A 21689-nucleotide genomic window follows, 5' to 3' on the forward strand; every position below is an offset into this window, starting at 1 on the left:
CTGCTGAATACGTGAGAGAAAGGGAAGCCAGACACACTGGCGCCGTAACGCGTTACGTAACGAATCGGTTAACCCATCCATAATAAGTAATCACTTCAAAAATTTTTGTTATAAAATATATTTTGAAGATTTGAATTTTTTTAATTAGACAATTTAATTACATAAAAATATTATTATTAAACTTAGATTTTTCGTCAAGATAACCGCAGAACCTGTATTAGCGCGTGCGTAGGAAAACATATTACATTATTAATTGCAAACAGTTTTGGCTAAATATTAGGCCGACGTATCTGAGATTCTGAGGCGAGATGGTCTGCAGCTGGGGGCCCCCGGTAATCCTCTAAGAACTATCCCGCTAATACTCTGGTGCTAAGGTGTGTGTTACTTCCTCTCGGCGTGTGTAGGAAAAAGGATTCGTGTGTTGCGTTACACCGAGAACTTAACGATGCGATTAGATCGTTGATCACTGATGAAGTTTCAATTTACTTATTATATGAGTATATTGCCATTTGCGTGCGAACTGTATTGCTCAGTGACAATTTGGGTATATTATTATGCGGCGCAATAGACAACTGTCATTATATTAACCTCTCAGATGACAACAATTCTGTTCTCTATGGTATCTCGCTATCTACAGAAGATTGTCTGCACTACAATTTGCCATAACCAAATTACAAGAAACGAGAAAAGATAATTGTGGCGCATCCAGAACCAATCGCTCGAGATTTTAAGACCGAGTATTACTAGGCAAGGCATACACGAACTCACGATCAGATAATCCGAGAGCTATTTTGTCTCCTACTCTAAAGAAAATAATAGATTTTTCATGATATTCCCAAGCCCAAAAAGAACCACTATTTATTATATACCGATATTATATTAACAAGGACGCAATGTCCGGTTGTTTGTTGTATATATAAATACTGAAAATGAACAAGCTAAGTGGATTGAACCCAAACAAATATTTGATCCGCTGAAAGCCCGAGGCTCAATATCCCCGCTATCAACTGTATATGTTATTCCATGCTGGTTTATTGAAAATCTTTTAGTTATTGAAAGTATGAGTTCGGCGGATTTTTTCCCAATTTAGTGTTATTGTTTGTGAAGTTATTATAAATTATCGATTTTAATTTGGGCATCGCTTTAATTAAGCAGTTGGGTCAATCGTGTAGTTGATAGTTATCGAAGATCTCAGTGCAAACAGTTTCGTTAAAATATAACAAGAATATAAATCACAACGTTTGTATGGCGTCTATATACACGAGAGTGGATCAGGAATTGGAAATAATAACTCCGTTTAAAGGAACGAGTCTTTATTTCCGTTCACTTTTAAGACTTACACTTCTCCGGTCTGCCGCTGTTTGTTTAGTAGATCACACCGCACCGAACACTAGTAAGTAGCCTTCTATCTTCTTCTTTCTTCTGAATCACTTTGCACTTTTTACTACTTCTTCTTCTCTTCCTTCTTTTCCCTTTTGAGTCTGAACTATAACTGACGTAGGCCACGTTTAGTACGGCTTATATACCCCCGGATCTGTTCTATTTTCAAAATGATTATATTGATATTCACCGAACACTAGTAAGTAGCCTTCTATCTTCTTCTTCTTTCTTCAGAATCACTTTGCACTTTTTACTACTTCTTCTTCTCTTCCTTCTTTTCCCTTTTGAGTCTGAACTATAACTGACGTAGGCCACGTTTAGTACGGCTTATATACCCCCGGATCTGTTCTATTTTCAAAATGATTCTCCCATTCCATCTTTAAATTTGAATTGTACTAGAAAATTCTTTTAACTATTTTTATCCAAGCTTAAACATTTTCCATCCCTTTTTTTTCTGTTCGATTTGATCCTGAACTTACTAGAAATTTCAATTAACTTTACAAAACCCAAAAAACCACCTGGTAGGTGTGTCGAACCCAGATCTACAGCGTCTAAAGTAAACACTTTTCCCCTGAGCTACGAGTATAGCTGACGGAGCTGTTGAAATTAACAATGTCTTGAAGTTTGACAACTCTCGCCTTATACGTCGAAGCGTTGCTACGCGACATTATAAATGTTTGAATGCTGCTAATTGAAAGGTATAGGTTGTTTTTATGACAATAATGGACGAGACGAGCAGGACGTTTAGCTGATGGTTATTGATACGCCCTGCCCATTACAATGCATTGCCGCTCAGGATTCTTGAAAAATCCAAAACTTCTGAGCGAGATAGACAGACGAGACCATTTCCATACACGCTATCGGTGTCACCTGATGTTTGGTTGGCGAAATAAATCTCGCTTTTCTGGAAAGTCTCAAATCAAATCAAATCATCTTTATTTGCAAGATATGGTATAATAAGATGTTGTTGGTTTATAATTAACAGGTGCTCTTATCCTAACCCATAAGGCATGCAAACTTATAGTAGACTACATAGTCAGTTTACGTTTTAATTTCTGTAACAAATATAATATACTATACTACGCTAAAAAAGATATATATCCCAAGCAAACTTAGATTAACATCAATCATACAATAGTTATTATTTCATAGGCTTATTCATTGTAATTTATAATATAATGTCATTAGCTACACAATGGTATTGAGTTCAGTCGAAGTTAATTTTTATTATTTACTATTTTATCGTCAAGAAAATCTCTCCGTAGTAGTAGATAGTATAAGAACTGGCCTGAAATGGTTACGTGTGCTGTACCTGGATGTAACTCATCCAAGAAAGAAAATCTTCACTAACGGTAGTGGGATAATAATATATCCATGGTTATTACGGTGATAGACATGCAAGGTGTAAGGTCAAAATTTTAGCTGTGCCATTGTGATTGGTTGGACAAACTAGTCTTATGTACCGTTTCCGTTTGTTTATATCCCGAATATAAATATACGGATTTTTTGAAGTGAAATCTTCTTTAGCCGAGTTGGGCTCTTTTCGATAGGGGAAAATTTTATGGGTACGCGTCACCGACATTCTCATGACTGGCGCATGTGATAAATAAATAATTTAAAAAATAAATATAGTTAGACACTTTTTGGATGGGTGAAATCTCGTAAGTCACTGATATAATAATAATATAATTATTTATTTACATATTGTGTGTATGAAAGTTAACAAAAATTATAATACGGATCAACAAATTAGGCCAAAAGAACATGCAAATAACATTACAAATTACTAAACAGCTGACGTATTGTGCAACACTAGTTCTGTGTATATCTTTTAAGTGAAATTGAATGGATTAAGTGTAAAGTTCAATGTGTATATATTGTTCATTATTGAAATAGGGTTTTTGTTTTAAATTAATAATTTAATTGTTTTTAAACATTATGTAATGTCAAATTGTTAATACGAAAATTTCTAAATTTTCACTTCTATCAGCAGTGTTTGAGCTTCCATTTTTATTAAATTTTGTTCATACATAATCCACAGCTCTTAAAAAGTTTAAAAAAATACTTAAAAATATCATCTGACAGCCAAAACATTTTAAAGTTCTGAATTTTTCAATTATTACACAGTATAACACCATAATTGTATTCGGACTAAGGTGGGAATGTGTGTAAGTGTGCAAGTGTATTCGTGCGCATCGCAAAGTGCGGCAACTAATACTACGCCCAAGTAGGCGGACTCAAACCATTCTCGAACAATGTGTGACGTTGACGTGATCGGTTAAACTTTGCTTATAATTGCAACTTAAATGCTGGATTGCGTTGTAAAACATGAGAAAAATAATTCTACAAGAAATAAGAAACACACTGGGATCACATATCATCAGTAAGTATTTTGTATTTTATTAATTTCAATGTAACACTAGCTGACCCGGCAGACTTCGTACTGCCTCAAACGATAAATAAAAGACCTAAACTTTTGTATAAAATAAACTTAAAACAAACAAAATCAATCCTTTTTTTAAGAGTAAGTACCCGTGTTTTAAGGAAGTTTATTTTTTACCTTTCCTTAGAAAGTTGGAAAGATATGAAAATTCTAATTAGTTATTCATTTTACACTTTTATATTTATTTGATTTCTTAACGACGGGGGACACATCAAAGGAAAATCAAAATTGTTGTTTTTATTTAATTCCGAGTATTTTCATATTTATTCATCCTTTTAAACCTTCTCTGGACTTCCACAAATAATTCAAGACCAAAATTAGAAAAATCGGTCCAGCCGTTCTCGAGTTTTAGCGAGACTAACGAACAGGAATTCATTTTTATATATATAGACTAGTGAACCCAACAGACGTTGTCCTGTACACATGTTTTAAATTTGAAAAATCGGTCCAGCCGTTAGGAGTAGTTCACTAGCATACACATGAGCAGGAGAATTATATTATATGGGCGGAATTGAGAATCTAAACCAATCTCAAATTCACTGGAACACACAAAAATATCATCAAAATCGGTCTGTTTAGGAGGTAGTTCAATTGTGAATCTAAACCATTCTCGAATCCACCTGAATACACACAGAAAGTTTCATTAGAATCGGTCCAGCCGTCTAGGAGGAGTTCAGTGACATACACACGCACACAAGAATTATATATATAAAGATAGCACGAAGCGTATGTTACAAAATTTGGAAAATGCTATTGAGTGTCAAGAAGGCACGCACACAAGCATCTTTACAAAATAGCCAACACACACTACAATATAAAGTTGCCGTAATAAAAAAGCTATTCGGTTCTTAGGTAGTACCAATCCTAAATCTAAGATTGAAACTAAGAAAAGACAGAAGAAAGGAACTATAAAATATAAAGACCATTAAACGAAACAGGAATGTAATTGAAAAGTAATCATTTATTGTTGAGAGTGTTTGAGTATCACAACAATACAAACGTTTCCCAACAAACAATTTCTCGAAGCCCATTCAGAGAATACAAAAGCCTATGTCTTTTATGAAATGGGTTCATATTGGTATTGTGTTTCAAGCGCTTTCAGCGGTGTCTCTTCGATACTTTGTGATTATATATATAAAATACTTGCAGATGACCGCGACGTTGTCCGCGCGGTCGCTGTGAACCTTTTTTTTTAATGAAAATAAGGGACGAGACGAGCAGGACATTCAGTCGACGGTAATTAGGACGCCCTGCAAATTACAATGCAGTGCCGCTTAGGATTCTTGAAAAACCCAAAAATTCCGAGCGGCACTATCACCTTGAGACATAAGATGCTAAGTCTCATTTGCCCAGTAAGGCTACGGCGCCCTTCAGATCGAAACACAGTAATGTTTACGCATTACTGCTTCAAGGCAGAAATAGGCGCCGTTGTCGTACCCATAATCTAGCCGGCATTGTGCAAAGGAGCCTCCCACTTTGAAAAGCTGCAAAATACTGTAAATGCAGTTAACATCATACGTTGTTACAAACTCTTGTATATTCATGCAACATATTCATGAATGTGAATTAAATCTATTCAGTAGTTAGTAGACATACATAAAAATTAACAGTAAGAAAATTCTATAACCTACTTTTTTGGCTTCGGCATTGTTTTTAAAAGCAGCAGTTAGTGTTCTTTTAAAATTCATACTATAATTTAATTTTTTTACCGTTTTTATTATATTATGTTTAGATTTCTTGTTTAAAAATTTAGATTTCGTTAAATATGCTCCATGCTGTTATAATGAAATTGTTACACAGCAGCAAACCGTGTGTCAATAAATTCTCTCATAGAAAATATGTCCATAGAAAAAAAACATTGGAAATAAACATAATTATGGATCAAAAATCGAAATAAAAACTATTTTATCTCTCAAGTTGGACTACACTGCACTGAACTGATATATATACTATATATATATATATTATGATAAAGATTTTCCGTTTATCTAGAACTATGAAATTTCAAGGTCTTGATGCAAGGAACGGCGGTCCAATATTTTGAATTAAGATAACCGTGTCATGTTAGGAATTGTATGATACGGCTTTATTGACCCAAGATAAAGCATATTGTTTGATTATATTTATGACTAAAATTTTCGACGAAGATTGATAAAAATCTTTTCCATTTTTAAAAGTAGCGTTTTCATTCGAAATAGATAGCTTATAATTAGGATTTTCTTATTTTTATTTGGGTGAATGTATTTGAAAGCTATCGAAACAAGCTAGAAGACCATGAAAAATAAACATTGAAAAATAGACCGTTATTGGTCAGAACTTTGTGAGTGAATAGTGTGCCGTACGGCACTCTCGGTTTTGGTGTATCTGAAAAATCTAGTGCCCTGGGGCGCTGCTGATTTCGGAAGTTTAACTATTTTCCGGCAGCCTTTTGTGAACTTCTAAATCAGTTCCTTAATTCTTTCTTTGTGCAAACGCTTGATTTGTTCAGAATCAGTTAATTAATAGCTTATCAATGGATTATAAAGATTTTGTACCACCTAGCTACACCCTATCACATTGAGTCAAGATAACATGGTCCTTAAATATAATCTTTTTTTTAATCATAAGATTACACACAAGTAAATTTTAAACAGATTAATTTTGCATAAGAACAGATGTTTTAATAAATCATGTCCAAGTTACGTAGTTGGTGCTGGGGCTGCTGCTTCGACTGCCGAAGACAGCAAGCGTCGCAAATATGTTGGTCTCAGTGAGTCTTACATCTTTCTGCCGCTTGATGTCGAGACACTTGGCCCGTGGGGCCCAGAGGCGCGGTGAATGTACAAAGTACTATCTACGCGCCTCAATTGGGCTACTAACTAACCCAAGCGCTGTCAGCTATTTCGGTCAACGGATTAGCCTAGCTCTCCAGCGCAAATGCTGCCAGTATTCTTGGTACACTTCCCCGTAACGATAGCTTAACTTTACTATAATCATAGCATTGTTTATTTAATTATAAGCATTGATTTGTTTCAATATTATTAAAAATAAAAAAAATACTGTATAGTTTTTAATCTGATTTGTATGTCTAGTATGTTTGTAACTGATACCTGTTATTTATCGTTTCAAAAACAGTGCCTATATGTATTAATATGAGACCGCAGTTCTATATCTGGCATATCTGGTATTCTGGGAGCAATATTTATGAAACATTATGAAAGTATACATTATTATGACTATAAAAATATTAAACAGAGTTTTTGATGACAGTATCATACAGCCTCCACAAGTAGCGACCGCTCACTAACATGACGCAATGACAGTCTAGCGAAACTCTTTAAGAAAAAAGCGATTCACTCGAATTTATGAAACGTGCAGTCATTGATAGATGGACAGATGACGGCTACAGTCTTGAAAAAAAAAACGGAGAAAGCCGAAATCCATTACGTTTTAAGCAACTGTTCGCTTTCAAACTTAGCCGGATTATACTTCGTCGCCATATTGTTATTAAAATTTCAAAGTTATATCAAATCTCACTGTATGTTTCATACTAAACTAAATTCAATTCTTACCCAGGCAGTCTCACCTATACACCATATTACGTAGTATTTACATCCTCTTTGGCTACAATAATAGAAATAATAAGTAATAGTGGATGTATCTCACGATTTCAGGAACTCCTTACTGATACCGATATCCACCAATAACGTAAAAAATTGTTGGACTTAGAACAATGACTTTCACTCTATACAGTGTTGATTCTTTTTTTTTATGGAAAAGACGATAAACGAGTATACGTGTCACCTGGTGGTAAGCGGTATAGGCAATCTGTACCAACCTCTTGTAAGAACCAGAGCGTTACTGACTTTTTTTAACTTTTTTATCAAATACTTTGTTAAATTTAAGTAACAGCTGTCTCTCGATCTTATTATCTCTGAACTGATATATTGTTAAAATATTTATTTTCTTTAATACCCTACTTATTCGGTGAATCAAATAATGGAAATTCAAAATAAAAATTACAAATATTTTAACTCCAACAAGCTAACTAAAGGACGAAATGACACCAGCAATATAGAAATATTTTCTTATTTATCAACTTATTATAGTATTTGTTGGTTTTTTTCAGCCTCTCATTACCTCACTGAAAAGCGTTTTAGTTAAAGTAATAATAATAAAAGTCTTTTATTCAGATCAGATAAAGAATATTATATTAAAATAATGTATAATTTGGATTTTTTTTAATCTAGATCTATTTGCCAGACGGCAAAGCCAACCTCTTCAATTCCAGTCTTTCGTTTGCGACTCTATTCCGCCTTACTTCTGCCACTTGTCTGATCCCATCTTTCTTGTGGTCTTCTTATTTTTGGTTTACCTTCTCTGGGGTATCATCTTGTAGCAATATTGTTCCATTTGTCTTGTTCCTGTTACCATATGCCCTGCCCGTCTCCATTTGACATTTGACATTCCGTTTTAACATTACATGTTACATTATGTTAGTAAATATAGAAATGAGTGCTAAGAAATGATTGTATGATTACAGGTGTTCACTCCAGACGTACAAAAAGCGGCGAGTCGGTATGCGCGTGTTAGTTGCAGCGCTGGCAGCATTGCTGGCTCGTGCTTCAGCCAACCCTCACGAGCACCGTGCCAGGCATCACGCGCCAGATCACGCCTCGCACTACCCAGCACCAGCTCCACCACAGCCCTACCATGGTCATGGAGAAGCAGTACGCTATAACCCTGAGCTAGATACAATCCTGCCCCGTACTGAAACACACGAAACCTCTTCAAAACGTGCCAGACTCGAAGAAACTGAGACATCGTCGAAACGCGCTCACGATGAAAGATTCTATTCTAATCATGAACGAATTGAAGAATTCATGTCAGATGAACCACATTTTGGTCCAGATGAAGACGATCCATTAATAGTTCGCACAAGAAAGGGACGAGTTAGAGGAATTACACTGACAGCAGCGACTGGTAAACAAGTTGATGCGTGGTTTGGAGTACCTTATGCTAAAAAACCTTTGGGTGATTTGAGGTTTAGGCACCCTAGACCTGTTGAAAGTTGGGGTGAGGAAATACTTAACACAACAACACTGCCACATTCATGCGTCCAAATAATTGATACAGTATTTGGTGATTTTCCGGGTGCTATGATGTGGAATCCCAATACAGATATGGATGAAGATTGCCTTTACATAAATATAGTTACACCGAGGCCACGCCCAAAAAATGCAGCAGTTATGTTGTGGGTGTTTGGTGGTGGATTTTATTCTGGAACCGCCACATTAGATGTCTATGACCCTAAAATATTGGTATCAGAGGAGAAGATAGTGTATGTATCAATGCAATATAGAGTAGCGTCTCTTGGATTCTTATTTTTTGATACCCCTGATGTTCCTGGCAACGCCGGGCTATTTGATCAACTAATGGCCCTAGAATGGGTAAAAGATAATATTGAATATTTTGGAGGAAATCCTCATAATATAACATTATTCGGTGAATCTGCGGGTGCTGTGTCAGTCTCGCTCCATCTTCTTTCACCATTATCTAGAAATCTATTTTCCCAAGCGATTATGCAATCCGGAGCTGCAACAGCACCGTGGGCAATAATATCAAGGGAAGAAAGTATACTAAGAGGACTGCGATTAGCTGAAGCCGTACATTGTCCCAGTTCTAAAACCGATATGGGACCTATGATTGACTGCTTAAGAAAAAAAAGCGCTGATGAACTAGTCAATAATGAATGGGGTACGCTGGGAATATGTGAATTTCCTTTCGTTCCTATTATAGATGGATCATTTTTAGATGAAATGCCAAGACGATCTCTGGCCCATCACAACTTTAAAAAAACAAGTATTTTAATGGGTTCCAATACAGAAGAGGGCTATTACTTTATTCTCTACTATTTAACAGAGTTATTTCCTAAGGAAGAAAATGTAGGTATATCAAGAGAACAGTATCTTCAAGCTGTAAGGGAATTAAACCCATATGTAAATGACATAGCTCGACAAGCAATAGTGTTTGAGTATACTGATTGGTTGAATCCTGACGATCCAGTAAAAAATCGAAATGCTCTTGATAAAATGGTCGGTGATTATCATTTCACCTGTGGAGTGAATGAATTTGCTCATCGGTATGCTGAGACAGGAAATAATGTGTTCACTTATTATTATAAACACCGGAGTAAGAATAATCCATGGCCTTCATGGACAGGTGTAATGCATGCGGACGAAATCAACTACGTGTTTGGTGAACCTTTAAATCCCGGAAAGAACTATTCTCCAGAAGAAGTTGAGTTTAGCAAGCGTCTGATGAAATATTGGGCAAACTTTGCTAGATCGGGGTAGGTAACTTTTTCATTATTGATAGACGAGCGTAGGGCTAGCTTATTATTGTACGACGAGGATCTTTTGGCAGTCAAAACTTTAAATTTTTAAATAAAGACAAAAAACTTTAAAATGAGCATAACTGTAGTTATAAGGATTGCCAGCTAATAAAATCTTCTTTCTTGTATATTAACGTTGATCAAGTAAGTTTTATGTTAGTTCCAAGGAACGGTTAAGGTCATAATAATATGGATTCCAACGCGATATCTGCAAATAAAAATATGATTCACAATGTAATTTAAATATTTCAGAAATGTAATGGGATGAACAGAGGCAGGGTTATTTTCATAAATAGAAATATTATACTAATATCGTTCTAAAGCTAATCGTCCATATAGTATTCCTAAGTATAACTGAACTTACCTGCAACTCAAAAACGAGTGTCAACACTTGACACTTCACAAAATGGCGACTTTAGTTCCGAATTTAGCCACGTGTCAAAAGGTCCTTGTTGCACTGTATATTAGATTATTATAGTTTGAGTATCCTGCTGTCCTTGTCATTTTATTCTGGAATCAGTGGGAAAACCAGATTGCCCACTGACCTGTTTAAATACCACTGGACAGGCTATTCCATATGTTTGACAGCAATTTCAGCGAGCGTCCAGAGAACTAATTCTGACGTATAATATAAATGGCTGCGAAGGAATGTACCATACTCTGAAGTATTTTTTGCATTTCGAATTAAATTCGTTCGTTTTCCGTACACAATTATTTTTTTGGTAAATAGTTTCCCACCATCACTAGTTTTAGAACCGCAGACTCTTGCTACATGGCCAACAGCGCCAAAATGGTGAATATCAAACAGGCACAAAAGCACTTTGACAGCCGCCAGTCCAGTGGTATATAGTAGAGGTCAGTGAGATTGCCTGATGTTAAACCACACCCACGTTTATAACGAGAACGAACGAACTATGGCTCCGATCATATCAATGTCTTCAATGACAAAAATCACAATGTATCCGTCCCTAAAAATAATTATAATATAACCTATTACATCCTTCATCATCAGTACACAAAATACAAGTGTACCACAAATTTTCAGTAAAATATGTTGTCTAATAGTTACGTTATAATGAAACTATTTCACTTATAAAAGACGTGTTCTTTTTGGTTTTCAGAAACCCATCTATTAATGCTGGAGGTGATAAAACAAAGGTCCATTGGCCCGTCCACACTACTACTGGCAGAGAATATTTGTCTCTATCTCTGAATTCAAGCAGTATTGGTCGCGGTCTACGTGTAAAGCAGTGTGCTTTCTGGCAAAAGTACATACCACAGTTAATTGCTGCTACCAGTAAGTTATGAACAATAAATTGATTTTATCTTAGGCTGAGATTTATAGAGCGTTCTTAGATTTTGCTCAGACTAATCTATAGAGTTAAGTTGAAGTCCGTACTTTTAAGCACTGCTTTGATTATGCTGAAGCTTAAGCTAAGTCCATTATAACGACGACTTAGGAAAAACTCACACTATAATCCGGACAAAATTGAGATCAACAATTTCTAGCGTCATCACAACAGGTGTTGGTCGACGTTTTAAAATTACCGTTTAATACATGAATCGGTGTAGTTAGGTGTTTGTTACGTGTCATTCTCATGTCCCCCAATAGCTGTCACGCATCTAAAAATGCGGTCGGTTTCTCATACAAAATAAGTTAACAAGACCGTTTAATGCATAAATCATTCACAGACTTCCACTTATTTCAATAAAAATAATAATCAAATGCATTTGTGATACTGTTATAATTTAATATACTTTATATTCTAAAAGTTTGTTTAATAACAATCGACAATGTACTATGTATAATGGAACGCGCGGTTACCTTTTTACACGCTTTTTATTAGCTTCACCTGTAGGTATGTATGTTTGTTTGTAACCGACTAATTTGTCCGCGATTTTGACTTCATTCAACCTTTGTAGATTTATCGAGGACCGATGATAATAAATTGATTTGATAAAATTATTCCATTTTTCAATTTGTAAAATAAATTTTTTGCTAACTTATATAATATCCATCTATCGTCTATAAAAAATAAGCTATTATTATAAATCCGACAAAAATAAGCTATTTTTCGGTAGATTTTGTGATGAAATGAAACTAAATCTAACAAAACTAAAAATTGCCACAAATATATTACTCCTTTATCTCTAAATAGCGGGAAAACAAACCCTCAAAGGGAAAGTCATGTATCAAACCTGAATCTAACTTTCAAAGACCTATCCAATGATACCTCACAAGCGAATTCTCCAATATTTTTTTCATCACCACTTTTAGGGTGGATGTCCTTAGGGGGGAAGCTATGTCCAAATCATCAGAAAACACACAAAATGCGTGGGTATTACAAAAACATGAAAGTAATCTGTGATAAAAATTCAAACTTGCTAAATTATCATAAAAATTAATTTTATTCCCGCAATTTACTAATTAAATTAAGCACGTGTATGTGTTTGAGCGGTGTCATGGTAGTTGTGCGATTCGATACCTCTCTGTTTTGAGAACGCCTCCTTAAGCTCAACATCTCTCAGCATAATCTCACCTGTGAAACGACTATATATATCAAATCAAAGATTGCACTAAGCTTGCAGTCAGCTGAGTTTTGCGTGAGTAAAGTCTGAGCAAAGTCTAAGTTCGCTCTATAGATCAGCCTCAGCCTTAACATTAACTATATTTCATCTACCAAATAGACCTTTAGAACTTCTAGTATCGTTTTAATGACCGTGATCTTTGAATGTTTCAGACAAACCAGAAAATCCTCAGAACTGTACCAACAATGCTCTGTCATTAGATACTTCGTTTGCGCCGATAAGCTTTGTACTGGTCTCTGTTATTAACTTTATAGTTTAAATATAAGTAGTGATGTATTGTAAAAACTTCTTCACTTATTATTCTTTCTAAGTTTCATCACTCCTTACGCTTGTATCAAGTATTTGAGTATTTAAATTTTGTTAACGCAAAACTTGAGTTTACAAAAGTTGATATTAACGTGTTGTACCTAATTCATTTAAGGGCCTATAATGTAAACTTATATTAATGTCATATTTTTTAAATTATTTTTGTATGTGATCTTATAAATTATATTATATTTACTTGTAAGCCTTTTCAAGTATTATATTGCTGTTTGTCCACTCAGTATTTCTCGCAATTTTTTGTTGAATTGCAAGTTTCTTTGTATGTTTGTATATTTTTTGATTATTAATGTTGTAATTAAGAAGGGAGTGATATCTCCACCAACATATCACTCGTTACTAACTAATTTTAGATTAATGTAGTAATAAATTTATCATAGTCGGTAATTTACTACATATCTTTGAATGTTATGATGAGGATGAAAGTTCTGAAGTATATTCTTCTAGAAATGAAATTAAAAAGATGAGTGTAGCTTTTGTTGAGGTGAATGAGTTATAGGGGCAAGTAGATTGAAATGCCGGCTTTAACACGCCTCTACTGCAATACATATCACGCAATGTGTAGAATAAACAATTCTAGCCTTACTGTAATTATAGTCTTAAGGTAGATAATTCTCGAGACTATTTAGCGGACCAATATTAGAAAGTTGTTCGTTTGAAAATAAAAGTTTCGAATCTATCGATACAAAATACTGTGAACTGGTGGATTGAATATAAACGCTTCACCTTGATATTATCTTAATCGATATTCTTATTAATGCTAGGGCTAAGGTCAGAACCAATTATTATTATCATACTGTAGCTGATAATGAATTTTTTTTCGGTTATACAGTGTTGAAATTGAAACATAACATACAAGTATATTATTTTATTCGTTAGTAATTTCACAAGAAATATTTGGAAAATTCTAAAACAATTCTTGACGTTGTTGTTTGAAGTCTTCGTCTATTTTGTCAACTAGTAGTTTAAGTCTCAAGTCCAATGCTAAACATCATAGTCAATATTGAAATTGAAACGATTCTTCAATAAATGTCAATGAAGCAAACTTCAATGTTGTATCACTTTAAACTTGAAAAAATATTGGATTTATGTGCTATAATATTAGGAGTTATATAAAGTACCGGTTTCAACTCACTTTTATACCGGTAAAAGAATCTGGAAAGTAAAAAATGCCTTATATATTATGCTCATTATCATATACAACTTTTTTCTCATTAAGTTTCATGTGGCTTTTTCTCAGCTGAGTCACAATAGTTCGCCATAGTAAATTTAGCATCTAAGCCTGACGATTCAGTTGTAAATTGAAATTGATATGAACTGAAAGTCTAGTAAGATTTAAGGTGGAAGAAAATGAGATATGAAGCATTCTACAGTGTTTTGGTACCAGGCGATCTTAGTTGAAGAAGAGATTGTCATATGTATGACGCGAGTATACCTTAATACATTTTGACGTCATGCACACGACGTATATTACACAGATACCAAGAGAACATAAATATGGTAGCGGTGATAGTACTGTCTTTCATAGCAGTGTCATGCAAGCCTAGCAAAATGTACCAGGACTGCATATGCAGTTTAGAGGTTCATGCACAATGCAGGTTTCACTTCAGATATGTGTACTTTGTACGCACATATTTTTTTTATTCTTTTGCTGCAATGGTGAGCCCTGAAGAGACGAAAAGTAAAGTTTATTTCGAAGAAAACTGAATTCTAAAGGAGCCAGTGGTTCTGAACTGTATATAAATCGATGTAATATGATCGCCTTAACTTTTAATATTATAGTGCATACTTTTATAATACGAATATGAAACAAGCAATTAACGAATATGGTACTAAGATATCTCGCGTTTCAGCTTTCAAATATTGGTATTTAATTAATAGAATTTCTTTAGATTACTTTAAATATTTCTAATATGTAATTCATACTGCGTTTGTGGCTTCGTCAGCTGAATTTATCATGAAATCGACCCCATTTACTGTATATATTTGTTAGTATTCAATGTAGATCTTATTGTTACTAACCCATGACTTTCCTGTTAATTTAAGTCAAGGCATGGGTGCCTTTTGTGTATCAAAATAGCTGTTGTGGAAGACGATACTAAGAGATAAATGTAAATTTAAGAATGTTTTTAATTTCGCTTGTTTAGTTCCCTCGATTAAGTAAATAGTATTGTATATAAGATTTTAAGATCTGTGTAGGCAAAGCTCTCCGGCTTTGACCAGTTCGTTTAGCTTGAAATGTCGCTATTAGTAATTGTATAGATTGTACTCAAGTAATTTCGAGTAAAAACGTTTTAAGAATTACGCTTACCAAAACCTGCGTATTTAAACCTATAGAGTGCCTCTTGTTCACTTTTATAATTATGTATTGATATAACACTTAATATAGGATGTGTAGTTGTAATCTCTTCTTGAATTTGCACCGTTTCTTTATTTAGAACTCACGGTTGATGTGTAGTGCCAAATATCAAAGTGATAATTATATTTTGATGAAGTATAAGATGTAATCTTTCGAAAACAAAAAGTGTTTACTTTGTATTTAATACAAACGTAATTTAAGAGATCATAAACAAGTTTTATGTATGTTATTAAATAAAACAGATATTACACGCAAACTTTGTGTCTTGATGCTATTGTAAAATTAATACGAATCATTGAGGTAATAATATTAGGTAATAAAGAAGGCCTCTCTAGATTGTTTGTAACACGAGCTGTGGCCAGCTGTAGTCATCTCACTGAGATCTACAGAGCATACTTAGACTTTACTCAGACTTTAGTTACGTAAAACTTAGCTGAGTTTCTATAGTCATTTAACAACGGAAATTTAACTGAGCTTAAAATAAAACATTCCACTGCAAAATCCTAGTTCGCGTTTTATCACAGTCAGCTAAGTTTGGATTTTGTCTTTAATATTTTATTACTTATTGTGATCTCTTAAATTAAACTGAAATACTGTTCTTAATAAACGATACACAGGGTGATCAAAGACGAAAATGCATTATACAAAACGATATTTATTTCCAAAAAATAGGCCTATTTAACAAAGTTATTTGCATAGCATAGCATATTATTTCTGTACTTTTTCAGTATGAAAGCAAATTCGTGATTGTATCTACAGCATAATTATTTACAAATAATTTTAATTTCATAGGCTATTTTCATGTATATATAATATGTGCTTCATATAAGTATTGCGAGGTCACCCTGTACATAGTTTTATTTTTATTATTTCGCCTTTATCCCCACTTACGGCCTATTGCAAACCTCCGAACACTGAGGCCTAGAAATAGCTTAGGATTATGTTATGGTATTTTTATTGATCATGGGTTTGAAAAATGAAGGAATCCAAGAAGCTTTTTTCAAATGTAAAACCACCTTAGAATTTAAAGGAAAATGAGATATTTAGATTAGTCTGGATGACTACACAGCGCTGATTTTAGTTCTATTCTACCTCTCTTTCTATCGTGTAACTCTTATCTCTTCTAACGACGTTAGGGTTGCCATCTCATAAAATAATACTTTATTACCAGTTAGTTAAGCGCCTATTATTACTATTATTTATTAAGAAAGAGATTTTGATCACGTTTACCATTTAAGGTAAAATACAATTCAATTATGAAGTGGGAGAGAGAAAAGTGCAAAAATGTAATTTGTTAATACATTTAAGTGGTAACGGCTTAGTAATAATGGAAGTATCAAAGAATCCTTCTTTTTTCAAATCCATTATATTGCCATATTTATTATAAACCTGAACGATTTATTAAGGAAGCTATAATGAAGCAATAGTGACAATACGAAATCGCTATTAATATTCATGCAACATTTGAATTGACATATATACAAAAAAAGAGACTAAATTTCTATAAAGTAATATTTGAAGAATAAAGCTCCTAGAATGCTATTCGATACATTTTAGCCCACGACCATGTCGGGATAAATATACACAGTTTAAGTAAAAAAACCTTTAAGGACATTGGCACAGAATATGTTACAGTTACAGTAGATTCACTCTCCAAATAAATTTAAAAAATTTACTGTTGCTACTAGATTTAGATTGAACAGCTCTAATTGCCTACAGTTATATTCAACATAGAAGTTCCCTCTCATAGTCTAACTCTCATCTCTTCTGACGATGTTAGGGTTGTCTTCTCATAACGGATTATTTAATCTCAATATTTTATGACTATGTAGTAACTATTGCTCTATTTTGTGAGCAAATGACTTTACAAATAAACCCAGGCTAGCTAGACCTTACTAGTATTATGTATTTAATGTTACCAACAGACAGTGATCAGTAAACTATTAAGCTATTGCATAGCTTCTATCGCGGGCCTTGAGCGTGGAGACCGAATCCAGAAATTCCGTAACGAAAATAACCTAACACTTACTTTCTAGATCTGTATAGATATTTCGCCACGGTCATTACAGTTGCCGTGGAACAGCGGTTATCACGTATGCTTTTTGTGCAGAAGGTCCCAGTTTCGAGACTGGGGTACATCTTTATTTTTTTTAATTTCTTTATTTTTTTTTATCACGTTTTTTAATTTTTATTATTATGACAAGCATTTTTTTTTAGTTTCACCTGTCCCGTTGTCTGTCTGTAATCAAATCTTGCAAGTAAAGTTTTACTCACTTCCCGTTTGCTTTTTTTTTAATTAATTTTATCAAAAAAAAATACTGCATAAATAAAATGAATAAATAATTATAATTGCATAAGTTGATAAAAAATGCTATGCAATAGCTTTACCGCGGCAGTCCCCGAGTGCCACACATCTCATTTTTTTATTTTTACAATGGCATAGGTTATACTTATCACGAAACAGATTGTTAATTTCAAATATCAAAAAAGCCTTTAATTCTAATGAATCCGTGAAAGAATAATAACCAATACAGTATATCATTAATGATATTTTCACCACTTTAGAGTAGCTCTTATCTCTCAGCATCTTAGGAGGCTTAAAAATAGTTAAAATTGGATCGCAACCCGCGTTCAATTAATAATAAAGTAAACACTACAAGCTATATTTTTACTCTTTTATATTCTTAATTTTAAACATTAGTCGGATCGATGATGAAAGTGACGAACAAAACTCGCGGGTGAGTCCTTGCTGGATAAGCCCCGCTGGCGTGGCTGCCGCGCTTGCATACGATACTTTCGATTCTTAAACGGGGAACCAGCTGTCACACTCGAGTCAATTATAAATAGAGCACTGCAATACTTCAAGCCGAGCCAAATTCTTACGCTCTAGTCTGGCACACCCCAGGCTGCTCGAATTGTCGGGGATCCAGTGCTTAATGATCGGCTAGTTTTAATTTTATCTTCTACTGCATCTATCACGGAGAGTCATTTATTTATGGGACGATTTAAGAGCTATGTGTCCTCCTTCGCACGACACGCCACAAAATTAGGATATCATCCCACCATCTGGATGTGTGACGTTCGTGTACGGGGCGGTTCTCAAGGAACTTACTTCATCATACAACCAAGCTGTGGAATGAGCTTCCTTGTACGGTGCTGCCAGGATATTACGACCGTCAGACCAAATTTACTAGATTTATTAACAATTATATATATACCCCAAACTAGGCACAGCCTGTACTATGTGTACAAGTCAACGACATATTTAATGCAATATACTTACTTAAATATACATAAATACTTATAAACATCCATGACTCAGAAACAAACATTAATATTCATCATATAAATGTTTGCACCTACAGGGATTCGAACCCGGGACCTCTAGCTCAGTAGGCAGGGTCACTGACAAAATTCCTTAAAATAGAAAAATTATAGCTGTATTTCGTATTAATAATCTTGCCTTATTCTTTATTTTGATATTTAATTATTGTTAAAATTTAGTTAGGTCTCCTTAAATCAGATAAAAACACGTTCAGGTTTATCATAAAAATGGCTTTTAAGAATAGATCGTGTAAGTTAATGTAAACGCTGAACGCATTAAAATTTGCATTTAAGTTTAATTATGAAAATAAATGCTTGTATATATAAATTTGTTTAATTAAAGGTATGTGATTGGAAATGTAAATCTTTGGGGGAGGCCTTTCTCCAGCTGTGGACGTCTTCCGGCTGATGATGATTATGTCATTGAAAGGAAAGAAGATAAGTTACACCAAAAAAAGATCTGTCAATATTGTCCGATTGCTGTCCGAATTTAGAAAACTATATCAATATCAGTCCCCATTTTCCATAGTTCTTTCATATATTCTAGGAAATAAGATCAAAAGTGTTTCAAATTTTAATATGACCTACGAAAAATCACAAACGAGCTAATACATAAACAATTAACTATTAAATTAAAAAGGTCCATTTTGATGGTAATTTAATACACACTGCCCATTACAATGCAGTGCCGCTCAGGATTCTTGAAAAACCCAAAAATTCTGAGCGCCACTACAGTTGCGCTCGTCACCTTGAGACGTAAGATGTTAAGTCCCATTTGCCCAGTAATTTCACTAGTTACGGCGCCTTTCAGACTTGTTAAGCTTCTAGGAATTAATTACGAATAATGACACAAACACACAATATTCGAACAGAAATCAGCTAGAGTAACGCTCTTACTCGTCAATGGTTGCAGTGGAAGTGTCGATGCCAGGGCGACATTTTATAGACATCTTCATCCTGTCCATCTGTCACTGTCAACAATATATATACTAGCAGAGGCTCTTTTGGCTCTTTTTAGAGGGGCAAATGGGCAAGAGTGACATTGACATTGGCAACACCAGCTGTCATGAAATGCGTTGCCGGCCTTTAAGTTGGAAGTATGCTCCCAGCTTGAGGGTGCTTAAGTCAAATTTTTTCTTTTGCTTGTAAAGGATTTTTGAAACCAATTAACTTATTTATCATCCATATTAAAGACGGACCATCACTTATAGATATACTCTAATGATTGAAAAGAGTGGCCGTTGATTTCTTGAATGTTCTTCTCACGAGACTATGCCTGCGATATCTAGTTCGAGCGCAGCGGACACCAATCCTTAATCTAAGGTATTATTATAGTACGCAATTTTGTTTTTCTATCATTTCAAAGTAAGGCTGAGAGTTTCATACCTGTTCTTCTCTGCATGTCAAAATCCCCCTTACGAACTGATGTAGTATCATAACGTTTACCAAGTGTTATAGATAAATAACTATATTTATATTCTACTCAAATCCTACCTTACTACTAATATCTGCGGTATAGATATTATTCAGTTTTCATATTTTGAATAATGGAATTGCCAACTCAAATTGAAACTTTTCAAATTCAAATATTTTTATTCAAAACAACATATAAAATCACTTATTGAATGTCCGAAAACTACCAGCAATTCCAAAAAGTACGCCTCAGATCTGAGAATAACGGGGGCAATTAACTCAGTTGGCTTCTTTTTCTCTCATAAAAAATATGGCTATAAAGTAACACTGTTCAATTAAACTTACTATTTAATAGTCCGAGGACTGTCGCTTCATTCCCAATCTGTGGTAGATAGAATTAAGAAAGTCATTTGTGATATAGAAACCTTTACCACACAAACGTTTTATTAACAATTCTTTTGAATTTCGTAATACATTTGTTTTGAACATTTTCTGGGATCTAATAATAAAAGCATATACACCGCCCCACAAAATACTTACTAACTCGACTTCTCTTCTTCTTCGAGGAAAGTTTATAGATAATATTATTTAGGTAAACTATAATATGTATTATCAGTTTGATATACTAATTATCAGCATTTTTGTATCAGTATAAAATAAAGGTTAAATGATCCTGATAATATAAGATATAGCAGATTATTATAATCAATCACAACGACTTATATCCCCTGTTAATAAAATCGCATAACAATAATAAATCTCTTCAGATATCGCTTAATCAAAACTATTTTACAACGCTAGTAGCTCAGTACTACGTCATAGTCATATGATTTTAATGAAGTGTTTCTGAGAAAGTCAAATTTGTGACGTTAAACTTTTGTAAAAATTTAACAAAAATGTTTACAAAATGCTATAAGAAAATCTATCCAAATTCGTTATATTAAATGCTCATTTCTGTTAAATTGTGGCTCAAACATATATATGACACATTGCATTTGCATCACGAACTTTTTCATGATGTCTCGGAGAAAGAATTTTACGCCATTTTACGCCCGTCCCTGCAATGTTTTCATACTTTTATTGAAGCTTAATACGATGTGTCATTTAATGCGTCAACAACAGAAGAACAAACACCCCCCATACTGCAGACTTTTCCTGGATATTCTTCCATTGCTAACAATGTGGCACCCTACGAAATTCAATCAATTAAAGATCTTATTGAGAATGTGAATAACACACAAATAAGAGCCCTAAGTGAGTATGATAAAGACGAAGAGGAGTCTACTCCAATATTGTCAATCGCCTAGGCATTATCAGCTGTTAGTGACTTAAAACGCCTTGCAGCTTCTTTAAATCAAATATGCAAAAGTTAAATTATGTTAAAAATCTTGTTATTGCTAATCCATAAAAATATTTCTGTCAAAGCAAAACAAGTGATTTATAAGCAACGCAATTAAAATTACACTATCTACTTAGAAAAGAAAGAA

At 34.1% G+C, this 21689-nt stretch overlaps 1 protein-coding gene across 3 annotated transcripts in view; it reads left to right on the top strand.

Annotated features, from left to right (window-relative positions):
• Window positions 1-19098, top strand: part of LOC126979397 (acetylcholinesterase-like) — a 77274-nt gene extending 58176 nt beyond the window's left edge. For all 3 annotated transcript variants that reach the window (XM_050828676.1, XM_050828677.1, XM_050828678.1), the window contains 3 exons: window positions 8346-10154; window positions 11318-11493; window positions 12938-19098. In XM_050828676.1, coding sequence (XP_050684633.1) covers window positions 8383-10154; window positions 11318-11493; window positions 12938-13044 — 2055 coding nt within the window. In that variant the 5' untranslated portion in view covers window positions 8346-8382 and the 3' untranslated portion in view covers window positions 13045-19098. The remainder of the gene's footprint in view (window positions 1-8345; window positions 10155-11317; window positions 11494-12937) is intronic.
• The last annotated feature ends 2591 nt before the right edge of the window (window positions 19099-21689 follow it).

The sequence above is a fragment of the Leptidea sinapis genome, chromosome 3, assembly GCF_905404315.1.
Source record: "Leptidea sinapis chromosome 3, ilLepSina1.1, whole genome shotgun sequence".
NCBI lineage: Eukaryota > Metazoa > Arthropoda > Insecta > Lepidoptera > Pieridae > Leptidea > Leptidea sinapis.